At 44.2% G+C, this 12,215-nt stretch overlaps 1 protein-coding gene across 2 annotated transcripts in view; it reads left to right on the forward strand.

Annotated features, from left to right (window-relative positions):
- LOC106571974 (voltage-dependent L-type calcium channel subunit alpha-1D) overlaps positions 1-12,215 on the forward strand; it is an 86,770-nt gene that overhangs the window by 66,992 nt on the left and 7,563 nt on the right. For both annotated transcript variants that reach the window (XM_045695967.2, XM_082962018.1), the window contains exons 28-39: positions 913-1,023; positions 1,254-1,337; positions 4,537-4,665; positions 4,805-4,870; positions 4,968-5,059; positions 5,238-5,397; positions 5,802-5,929; positions 6,190-6,286; positions 6,443-6,545; positions 7,035-7,136; positions 9,282-9,418; positions 11,636-11,752. In XM_045695967.2, the coding sequence (XP_045551923.1) occupies positions 913-1,023; positions 1,254-1,337; positions 4,537-4,665; positions 4,805-4,870; positions 4,968-5,059; positions 5,238-5,397; positions 5,802-5,929; positions 6,190-6,286; positions 6,443-6,545; positions 7,035-7,136; positions 9,282-9,418; positions 11,636-11,752 (1,326 nt within the window). The remainder of the gene's footprint in view (positions 1-912; positions 1,024-1,253; positions 1,338-4,536; positions 4,666-4,804; positions 4,871-4,967; positions 5,060-5,237; positions 5,398-5,801; positions 5,930-6,189; positions 6,287-6,442; positions 6,546-7,034; positions 7,137-9,281; positions 9,419-11,635; positions 11,753-12,215) is intronic.

A 12,215-nucleotide genomic window follows, 5' to 3' on the forward strand; every position in this document is an offset into this window, starting at 1 on the left:
ATGCCTATATAGCCCTCTATATGCCTATATAGCTCTAAATAGCACTATATAGCCCTCTATAGCTCTAAATAACCCTATATAGCCCTCTATATGCTTATATAGCCCTCTACAGCTCTAAATAGCCCTCTATAGCCCTCTATATGCCTATATAGCCCTATATAGCTCTAAATAACCCTATATAGCCCTCTATATCCCTATATAGCCCTCTATTCCTCTAAATAGCCCTATATAGCTCTCAATAGCCCACAATATGCCTATATAGACCCCTATAGCTCTAAATTGCCCTCTGTAGCCCTATATATGCCTATATAGCCCTATATAGCCCTCTATATGCCTATATAGCACTCTATAGCTCTAAATAGAGGGCTATAGAGGGTTATTTCAAATCACATTTCAAATCAAATCAAATGTATTTATATAGCCCTTCTGATGTAAGAAGGGCTATATAAATACATTTGATTTGATTTGAAATTTGATTTGAAATAACCCTCTATAGCCCTTTATATGCCTATATAGCCCTATATAGCTCTAAATAGCCCTCTAAAGCCCTCTATATGCCTATATAGCCCTCTATAGCCTCCTATAGTCCCCTATAGCCCTCTATAGCCCTCTCTCTGTTCTCTCTCTGTGTCTCTGTGTTTGGGTCTATTTCTCTGTCCCTCCATGTCTCTCTGTGTCTCTCTGTGTTCTGTGACATTTTGTCAGACTCGTTAACTCTCTCTCTCTTTATATATATATATATATATATATATATATATATATATATATATATATATATATAGTCCCATCTCATCATCCTTCTTTCTGTTCTTAAATGCCCCTTTCTCTCTCTTCCTCCGACCCCCTCTCCCTCTCTCTCTCTCTCTCTCTCTCTCCATCTCTCTCTCTCTCTCTCTCTCTCCATTTCCTCAGCACTATGGCCAGTCCCACCTGTTCAACTACGCCATGGACGTCCTCAACATGGTCTTCACTGGTGTCTTCACCGTGGAGATGATCCTCAAACTGATTGCCTTCAGACCCAGGGTGAGTCAGCCAGTCAGGCCTGCCTCTCAGCTTGCATCATAGACCAGTTAACTCACCCCTCTCACTCCTCTGATCCCCCTGTCCTTCTGTCAAGTGTTTCCCTCTGTAGTATTGTCCTTAACACGCCCCCCCCCCGCTCACCCTTTCCCTCTCTACTTCTTAACCTCCACTGACCATCCTACCCCTCTCCCTACCTCCCCCTGCGGTGCGCTCTGTACCCTGGCCTGTAGGGGTATTTTGGAGATGCCTGGAACGTCTTCGATGCCCTGGTGGTGATCGGCAGCGTAGTCGACATCATTCTCAGTCAGGTAGATGTGAGTATTGTAATAGACCTGCCCTCCTCTCTGCCTCCTCTCTTCCTTCCTTCCTTCCTTGCCTCCCTCACCTTTTTTTAGACTCACTCCTAAAGCCAGTCTGTTGGCTCCTTGGCCTAGTGTGGAACCTCTGTCAGGGCTGGTCACCCATAGGTCTTGATCAGGGTTCCCCAACTGGCGTCACGGCCCGCGGATGGTTTTATTTCCCCCACCCCCCATGTTCTCTGAGCAACAAAATAACTACATTTATTTGTATTTATTTTTGGGGCATCTTCATTTTTGGACATAAAAATAAAATGAAAACACCAGGAAATCAACTCCAAGTGATTTGTATTTGAGAAATCTGTTTCTAAGTACTTCCACGCATGATAGAGGCACACGTGATCATATACAAATGTAAGCAAGGTTTGAAATGATTATGTTTTAGTCAAATATTATATCTGTTTGGGCTTCTTGCGGTCAATTTGCAGTCTACACATTATTTGTAAATATGTTCCGGCCCCCTGACCGTCCGCTCAAGAAAAAAACGGCCCGCGGCTGAATTTAGGAGATGATCCCTGGTCAGGACTGGTGTTGGGTCTAGGTCTATGGTGGCCAGTTACTCAGCACTGTGTAGGCACTGTATCAGTGAGAAACGTATAATATCTTATAGAGGGTTCATAACAGATCATAGTCAGAAGAACTTCATTCACTGTTTCATATGTATAAGTTGGGCTACTTAGAGGTATGCATGACAGAAGCCTGCTGAGGGGAGAACGGCTCATAACAATGGCTGGAATGGAGTTTATGGAATGGTATCAAACACATGTGTTTGATGTGTTCGATACCATTCCATTAATTCCATTCCAGCCATTACTATGAGCCCGTCCTCCCCAATTAAGGTACCTCCGGCCGCTTTGTATTCTCACAGACAGTGCCACTCAGACGCTTTTTCTACTTCTTACTGTATTCTTTCATGTCTTAACTCATGTGTATTTTCACATATCTCTATCCTTCTCTTTCTGCTTCTGTTCTCTCTCTGTTCTCTTCTCTTTGTGTCCGTGGGCTGGCGCTTACAGCACTATTTCGCTGATGCATGGAACACGTTTGATGCCTTAATTGTTGTCGGTAGCGTCGTTGACATTGCAATCACAGAGATCAATGTAAGTAGCCATCTTCATGTCACTTGTCCTGTAGCACTATTGGAGGGAATGCCTTGCAATAACATCAGGGCTACATTCAAGATCTCAAAATTGTTTCATGTCCCAGACATGTTAATTAACTATGGTAGGTAGCTCTTTAGAAAGTTGTTGCTCTATCTAGCTGTTTAGTAGCATTGATAATCATGAATGCAACCCTATGATCCTTGGAGATCAAAATGTGGTATGTGATGTCTATAAATGTGATGACAACAGATTTATACGATTTTATAATGATAGGATAGTTTTGAAACACTCTAAGGCAGCTGTATTCAAAGTCGAGGTCACTGGGGAATTGCAGTGGGGCCAAAAAAGATACAAATAAACTTTTATTTGTTATAAAATTACTAAATATTAACAGTACAGATTATTGTATGGGACAGTATATAAAAGTTGAAAATGTAATTAAATTGAGTAAATGTATTGATTGGTTTCTTTTCATTTTGATTAGAGGGATGAAAATGTAATGAATTGAATTTTTTTAATGTAAAAATCGAAATGTACCGATTTTTAAGGTTGTGTCATTAGATTTGGGGTGTGGTGGGTTCACCAGAAATTCAAATGGAAAAAAAAATTGGGTCCCCCGCTGAAAAAGATTGAATACCACTGCTCTAAGGGTTATTGCAATGCCTCCCTCCAATATGTTATCTAGATTAGTGATCCACGCTTGGTGCTGTTCTGTAACTCTGTGTCATCACGAAGTTTGTGTGGCTCTGTCTTTTCTTCTGTTTGGAACGCAAATCTAAACACACACACACACACACGGCCTTACACACATACACAAAGAAACACAGTGTCTTACTTACATGGTAAGTAAGCTAAGTGAAACAATATATTTCTACTAGTCAGGTTAGTCATCTTGAAACGTAGTCTCATAAATGTGTTTGACCAGTGAGTGACAATCACATTGGATATTTACTTTAATGATTGAAATATTCAACCGAGTTCGTGTTTGTGGGACCTACTCGTTATCTGGTACAGATCACAGTTTTCCTTCTTCACCTGTGTAGAACTGAAGGGCACGTTTTTATGTACCCGACCGTGCTACTGTGGTCATACTGTGCTAAGTTATTGTGATTCTGCTTGGCATGAGAGGCAAAGATGATGGTGTCCGGTCGATACTGTTGCTTACTGTAACATGTCTGTTATGGATGTTTTCTGATTCCTGAGTTGTATTGAAGAAGTTACGATCATATTTTGCTGGGTTGATTGAATCGACGCTGAAGAAATCTAATGACATTGTGAAGCAGTTAAGTCATTATGCCAATAACAATGTCAACGACTAATTGATGACATCAGTGATATGAGTGATGAAGCAGTCAAGTTGTTAGTGGTTAACCCAGACTTTTTGGTCTCAAGGCCCTGCCAGTGGTGAAGGTGATTGTGGAGCCAGGGGTAAGAAGCCCCTTCCACTACCCCACTCTTCCTCATCATCGTCACCGTCTCAGCACAGAGCTGTTTCTGTTGTCAGTCATGTCGTCACGTTCGTTTGGAATGAAATATGTTCTGAATGATATTCTTTAGTGAGGATTTTTGTCTTGCCTGTTTTGTGGCCCGGTACCGTGGACAAGATCAGTTCTGACTTGGGATCTTGTTTGTGTTGATAGTCGTCTCATTATCAGTGTTTTTTGTTGTGTCCCTTTGTTCATGTTTGACCTGGGATCACGTAGATGCTGTGGTTTTGCCTGTGTCTTAAAGCAGTCATCCAACGAAGCATGTGTCTGGACACTCCCGCCGAGTCTGGAGACACGTCCCTGTATGACTCTTAGGAGTGGGGACACTTGTCTTGGGTGGCTACTGTATGTTTGTGGCTGTGTATGCATTGCGTTCACACAAGTCAAGGACTGTTGCATGTTCCTCTACCTGAATGCGTACACACATGCACTGACGTGCACCCCCCCCTCCCCCCCACCACACAAACTGGGTGTTGATCTCTGGCCTGCTCCTAGCTGTGTGTTAAAGCAGCACCATCAGTCCTATGGAGGTTCCACCTCCTGTCTCCCTCTCTCTCTCTGTCTCAGAACACAGAGGACAGCGCTCGCATCTCCATCACATTCTTCCGCTTGTTTCGGGTCATGCGATTGGTCAAGCTGCTCAGCAGAGGGGAGGGCATCCGAACGCTCCTGTGGACCTTCATCAAGTCCTTCCAGGTGAGAGAATAATCCGCTCGGGGTGACAGAGGAGTCATACGGGTCAGACTGAAACCGTACAGGTGAAGGTGCACCTTCTCTTCCTGAGTCTGAACACACTCCTGAAACGGTCTTTCTCTCTCTTCGCAATCATTCCTAGGCTCTTCCCTATGTTGCCCTCCTGATAGCCATGTTATTCTTCATCTACGCTGTTATCGGAATGCAGGTAACTGACAAACATTTCTCTTTGAATTGACATTATGATTAGCTTATCGCCAGGACTTCCAGGTTTCTTCCGAACACATTGTGTTTGTTTGTTTCAGGTGTTTGGAAAGATCGCCATGGTAGACGGCACACAGATAAACCACAACAACAACTTCCAGACCTTTCCTCAAGCTGTCCTGATGCTCTTCAGGTGTGTGTGTGTGTGTGTGTGTGTGTGAGAGTGTGTGACTAGTTTGTGTATTATGTGTCATCATATTGTGGTGTGCTAGGGACAAGTTTGGCATCAGAGCAAGCGTACGTGTGTGCAGTTATGGATGGTGAATAGTTGTGGTAGTGTTGGGGTTATAATATGACTTGAATGTTCTCAGGTGTGCTACAGGTGAGGTGTGGCAGGAGATCATGTTGGCATGTCTGCCAGGGAAGCTGTGTGACTCCGAGTCAGACTACAACCCTGGAGAGGAGAGAACCTGTGGCAGCGGATTCGCCATCATCTACTTCATCAGCTTCTACATGCTCTGCGCCTTCCTGGTCCCACACACACACACATACACACAGCATGTAGACACACACAAAGTCTTGTATAGCTAACCTTGTGGGGACCGTCCGATGATTCAAAATCCTATTTTCACTAAACCCTAACCTTAACCCTAACCGTACTCTTACCCTAACCCAAAAAACGAACCCTAACCCTAAACCTAACCCTAGCTCCTATCCCTAAAACTAACCCTAGCTCCTAACCCTAACCGTAATTCTAACCCTAACACTAATTCTAACCTTAACCCTAAACCCCCTAGAAATAGCATTTGACCTTGTAGGGACTAACAACATTTCCCCAGTTGGTCCAATTTTTGTTTGTTTACTATACTTGTGGCGACTTCTGGTCCCCACAAGAGTAGTTAAGCACGTCCAGTGTTTTACAACCTCTGTTTCAGATCATCAACCTGTTCGTGGCTGTCATCATGGATAACTTTGACTATCTGACGCGTGATTGGTCCATTCTGGGCCCTCACCACCTGGATGAGTTTAAAAGGATCTGGTCTGAGTACGACCCTGAGGCTAAGTGAGTATGCAATAACATCTGGACATACAGTACACACACGCACGCACGCACGCACGCACGCACGCACGCACACACACACACACACAAACACCTGCAGTCATTCATCTACATTAGTTCTCACTGTGTTGATTCTGTATTTGGTGTTGCTGTCAGGAGTGTGTTGCTGTCAGGAGTGTGTTGCTGTCAGGAGTGTGTTGCTGTCAGGCGTGTTGCTGTCAGGAGTGTGTTGCTGTCAGTGTTGGTGTTTCTGTCTCTTTCAGGGGCAGGATAAAGCATCTGGATGTGGTTACCTTGCTGAGACGCATCCAGCCTCCTCTAGGCTTTGGCAAGCTGTGTCCACACAGAGTGGCCTGCAAGGTGTGCTTATGCACCCACACAAACGCACATATTGTATTCAACACACAGCACAAACACTACACACGTTACACACACATTTTACACAAGGTGTTCATTTTTGTGGGCTCAATCTTGCCCTGGTTAACTCACACGTTGCATAACCGTAACTCCTTTCAGAGATTGGTTGCCATGAACATGCCCCTGAACAGTGATGGCACGGTCATGTTTAACGCCACCCTGTTTGCCTTGGTGAGGACTGCTCTGAAGATCAAGACCGAAGGTGAGCAGTGCGGTCATCGCAGCACCAGCTGAAGTGGACATTCACCTTTGAGGATAGGCGAGCTTGGTATTTTACACTACCTTGGCAGGTAGCCTAGTGGTTAGAGTGTTGGGCCAGTAACCGTATGGTTGCTAGATCGAATCCCAGAGCTGACAAGGTAAAAGTCTGTCGTTCTGTCTCTGAACAAGGCAGTTCCTGTTCCTAGGCCGTCATTGAAAATAAGAATTTGTTCTTAACTGACTTGCCTAGTTAAATAAAGGTAAAAAAATTACACTACCTTTTATAGTAGGGGATGTAGTACTGCCTGTAGCCACAAGAGGGTGCTGCTGGGAGCTGACACAGTGACGACGTCTTAATGAGAACACGCAGTCTGTGGGACACAGTCGTCATACAGTTTCTCAGAATGTTCTCTAAATACTCTTATGCAGTGGCCCGCTAAATGGCTAGTTTGATTGGTCCAACACATTTACAGAGTGTTTGATTTCCTAGGCAACCTGGAGCAGGCCAATGAGGAGTTGCGAGCGGTCATCAAGAAGATCTGGAAGAGGACCAGCATGAAGCTGCTGGACCAAGTGGTGCCCCCTGCTGGTGGTCAGTAGAATGGCTCCAGCCTCTGTGACGTCTGTCTCCAGTAACTGGACGGTAGATGTAGCGTTACCTCATGGCTAGCCTGGCTACAGAGATGTGGCAGACTGCCCTGCGCACCCACACTCATTTGGTATGTGCACTTTAAACATACAAATGCGCTGTGCAGACGCACATGCATAAGCAGTGTAATTGCTTGTGCACTGTGTGTGTGAGGTCAGGGTGGCAATCCTATACTCCAGGCTGACCTGCGACAAAGCTTTCCCTCAGCAGTGGTATTACACACAATACATTCATGGGACTTGTTGCATAGAGATACATGGATCGCTAACAGCATAAGCTATTAGCAGTCCCACCTTAAGGATCAACTCATTCATTGACATTAGTGATCCATTGTAATGCTGACTTAGTGAAACAGTTTGCGTAGACTAATTATTGACAGGCAGTCGAGTCCTCTCTTCCTGTTTTCATGTGTCAATAGATGTTAAAGCCTAGTCGTTTGACCACAGATAAGAGCGGGATCAGATAAGAGGAGCAGACAGTCACTTCAGTTCAGAGAAACTCACCTTATCTGACTCTTATCTTTCCATCCACACCGAGTGTGCTCATATCAAAGGTCAAATCGGGGGTGCTCCTATAAGTCTGTAACCTGTACAAGTGTGTAGTGTGAAATGGAAATGTTTTTTTGTTTTGTTACGACACCCTCAGAGAGTGGGGTCACAGCCAGGCCATTATTGACAGCGACCCTGAAAATGCTCACTGCAGCCTGACTCTGGGGCTCCCTATTGATAGTCAGGCCAGGTTCAATCTGATAGGACACCCTATTCACTTTCTCGTGCACTTAGTAGTGTTCTTTATAGGAAGGGAGGGAATATGATTCCGGTTAGGACGCGGACTCACAGCACCCATGTGTTTCTGTGCAATGCCATGCTCAGCTGTTTTGCTGTGTGTTCTTTTGTTGTCTCCCACTTGGTTGTCCTGAGCCGTACTGTCCTAAACAGTCTATGGTGTCATGCTGTGCTGGTGTTGACCAACCTGTGATGTTTTCACTGTTCTCTAGTTTGCTGCAACCCACCCCTATTCGTCGTGTTCATTTTATTTTCCTAGTTGTCATTTGCTGCACTATGCTTTGTGCTTTGGCTCTGATGCTTTGGCTCTGATGCTTTGGCTCTGATGCTTGGCTCGTTTTAGCACTGCATACTCTGCTATAACTACTAACTCATCTTGGACTCTCTCTCTTTCTGGCTAAGCTTCTCTTCTCCACAGCTTTCCCTCCTCCTTTCCCTCCTCTTCCCTAGTCTCTCTCTCTCTCTCTCTCTCTCTCTGCCGTCCGGAATTTCCTGCAGCAGTTCTGTTTTTGGCCGGTGGCATGAAACTATTGTTGCCGCTCTCTCCTGTGCCTTATGTCCCCAGTCTGCTTACTAGCTAGCTGAGTGACACAGACCGCTGCTTCCTCTGTTCTCTACTGCTTCCCTGGCCTGCGCGTCGCTTTTCACAGCTTAGATATACTAGTCTCTCTGCTGTAGTCTTCTTGTTAGATGCTTCTAACTGTGGCGGTATCCCTGTACTGTAGCTAACTAAGCCTTAGGTAATAACAGCAGTACTGTAGTTGGATGTGTAGCTAGCTGTGTGGTAGACTTTAGTGAGATGTGATTGTGAATATAAGGTTGTGACTGTATTGAGTTGAGGCTAGTGTCTCTTTGTTGTTTAAAATTCTATGTTTCAGATCTGTTCATATTTTGATAATGCCACAGATACTCTCTAGTGGGTAGAGCTGCTGATGTTGTTTTGAGAGGACTGGTGTGCTGATGTTGTGCTGGAAGTTTCTGTTGGCTGTCTGTCAGAAGGTCAGGCCTGTGCTCGGCTATGTTCCCTGTCACCACAGATCCAGGTACAGAGCTGAGAAGCCGCTGATGCTGTCACACTGGTCTGGTAGACACCAAACTGCAGTGTAGTGCTTGGTTAAAGTCCCATTTTGTTTTCAGCTTTTTTGATTTCATATTTGATACGTTATATACCACAGACTGCTTTGCACAAAGCTCAGGGATCCCTAGAAAGTCAGCTACAGTGCCTAAGAATGATGGATAATACGGTGAGTACGGCGTGGTCCGGTGCTGACAGTGGAGGCGTTTGTGTGATCTGTTCACTCAGATGATGAGGTAACCGTGGGGAAGTTCTATGCCACCTTCCTGATACAGGACTACTTCAGGAAATTCAAGAAACGCAAAGAGCAAGGCCTGGTGGAAAGAAACTCATTCACCAGCCTGAACTCCACCATCGCCCTGCAGGTGAGTCTCAACTTCTGTACTGGACTGTACCATTTTACCTCCTCTAGGGTTGTAAACACTAACAAAACTCCACTATTATGGTCAATCCGTATGTAACACAAGTCAATATTTTTAACTGCATCTACAGTTGAAGTCAGAAGTTTACATACACCTTAGCCAAATACATTTAAACTCAGTTTTTCACAATTCCTGACATTTAATCCTAGTAAAAATGCCCTGTCTTAGGTCAGTAAAGATCACCACTTTATTTAAGAATGTGAAATGTCAGAATAATAGTAGAGGTAATTATTTATTTCAGCTTTTATTTCTTTCATCACATTCCCAGTGGGTCAGAAGTTTACATACACTCAATTAGTATTTGGTAGCATTGCCTTTAAATTGTTTAACTTGGGTCAAACGTTTCGGGTAGCCTTCCACAAGCTTCCCACAATAAGTTGGGTGAATTTTGGCCCATTCCTCCTGACAGAGCTGGTGTAACTGAGTCAGGTTTGTAGGCCTCCTTGCTCGCACACGCATTTTCAGTTCTGCCCACAAATGTTCTATAGGATTGAGGTCAGGGCTTTGTGATGGCCACTTCAATACCTTGACATTGTTGTCCTTAAGCCATTTTTCCACAACTTTGGAAGTATGCTTGGGGTCATTGTCCATTTGGAAGACCCATTTGTGACCAAGCTTTAACTTCCTGACTGATGTCTTGAGATGTTGCTTCAATATATCCACATAATTATCCTACCTCATGATGCCATCTATTTTGTGAACTGCACCAGTCCCTCCTGCAGCAAAGCACCCCACAACATGATGCTGCCACCCCTGTGCTTCACGGTTGGGATGGTGTTCTTCGGCTTGCAAGCATCCCCTTTTTTCCTCCAAACATAACGATGGTCATTATGGCCAAACAGTGCTATTTTTTTTGTTTCATCAGACCAGAGGACATTTCTCCAAAAAGTACGATCTTTGTCCCCATGTGCAGTTGCAAACCGTAGTTTGGCTTTTTTATGGCGGTTTTGTAGCAGTGGCTTCTTCCTTGCTGAGCGGCCTTTCAGGTTATGTCGATATAGGACTCGTTTTACTGTGGATATAGATACTTTTGTACCTGTTTCCTCCAGCATCTTCACAAGGTCCTTTGCTGTTGTTCTGGGATTGATTTTCACTTTTCGCACCAAAGTACGTTAATCTCTAGGAGACAGAATGCGTCTCCTTCCTGAGCGGTATGACGGCTGCGTGGTCCCATGGTGTTTATACTTGCGTACCATTGTTTGTACAGATGAACGTGGTACCTTCAGGCATTTGGAAATTGCTCCCAAGGATGAACCAGACTTGTGGAGGTCTACAAAAAAAAAATTCTATAGTCTTGGCTGATTTCTTTTGATTTTCCCATGATGTCAAGCAAAGAGGCACTGAGTTTGAAGGTATACCTTGAAATACATCCAAAGTACGCCTTGAAATACATCCACAGGTACACCTCCAATTGACTCAAATTATGTCAATTAGCCTATCAGAAGCTTCTATAGCCATACATTTTCCAAGCTGTTTAAAGGCACAGTCAACTTAGTATATGTAAACTGGAATTGTTATACAGTGAATTATAAGTAATCTGTCTGTAAACAATTGTTGGAAAAATTACTTGTGTCATGCACAAAGTAGATGTCGTAACCGACTTGCCAAAACAATAGTTTCTTAACAAGAAATGTGTGGATTGGTTGAAAAACGAGTTTTAATGACTCCAACCTAAGTGTATGTAAACTTCCGATTTCAACTGTACCTGTAGAACTCAAAAGGTAATGACCTTTGAAACAACAACTGATGACATGACTTACAAACCCAAATATGGGTGCTGTTTTAGTAAGATAATGACACATTGATAAGGGTAAACAATATGTAACTGCAAGTTAGCGATAAATCACACTGAGTAGTGCTTTGCCCAATCACCACTGGACATCGGCAAAGCAACAGGCCACTGCACCTGAACAAACACAATTCTCTGGCCTGCACTTTGCTATTTCACCTCTGGCCATGCTTACAGCTGCAGACTATCCCTTTTCTTATGAGAGATAGAGAACAGTGCTGTGTACACACCCTGCATTAGCTGCATTATCTATAGCTTTACAAAGCACCTGTATGTCTGGTCTGAGGGTCTTTGTGTGTACAGTTCACATGCGTGTATCTCTGTGTTTGTGTTCCTGCCAGCGCTCAGCTGCTCTCTTGTCGTCATTGCAGGCCGGCCTCCGCACACTGCATGATATTGGGCCTGAAATCCGCCGAGTTATATCATGTGACCTGCAAGACGAGGGCCTTGTAGACATTAACGCAGAAGACGGCGACGAGATTTATAGGGTAAATCACCGTCCCAGTTCATTCAATAAGCGCGCTTGATTTAGCTCACCTGACACTTTGTGGGCGGGGTTCGCTTTTTACAGCCAATGGAATGGTCTCGAACTCTGTTTGTGGTTGCTGGGTGCGCTAAATCAAGTGCCTATTAAAACAGGTCCTTTGTTGGCCCACGGTTTGGGAAGAGCTTGCTTGGCTGTTAGGGACTGCATGTTTATAGTGTGCTTGTTAGCAGTAGGTGAAGTTTGCTGAGGGAGCTAGGTTATGTAAGCTTAAACCCACCCATGGCAGCTGTCATCAGGTTAATTGACTCATAACTAAATGTCAAGGATAGTTACATTATCTTTAAACTTCTAGCAACCCAAAGGTTGCGTGTTCGAATCTCATCATGGACAACTTTAGCATTTTAGCTAATTAGCCACCCTGCCACTACAGTACTTACTACTTTTTAGCTACTTAGCATGTTAGC

Source organism: Salmo salar, chromosome 15 (assembly GCF_965601325.2).
Source record: "Salmo salar chromosome 15, fSalSal1, whole genome shotgun sequence".
NCBI lineage: Eukaryota > Metazoa > Chordata > Actinopteri > Salmoniformes > Salmonidae > Salmo > Salmo salar.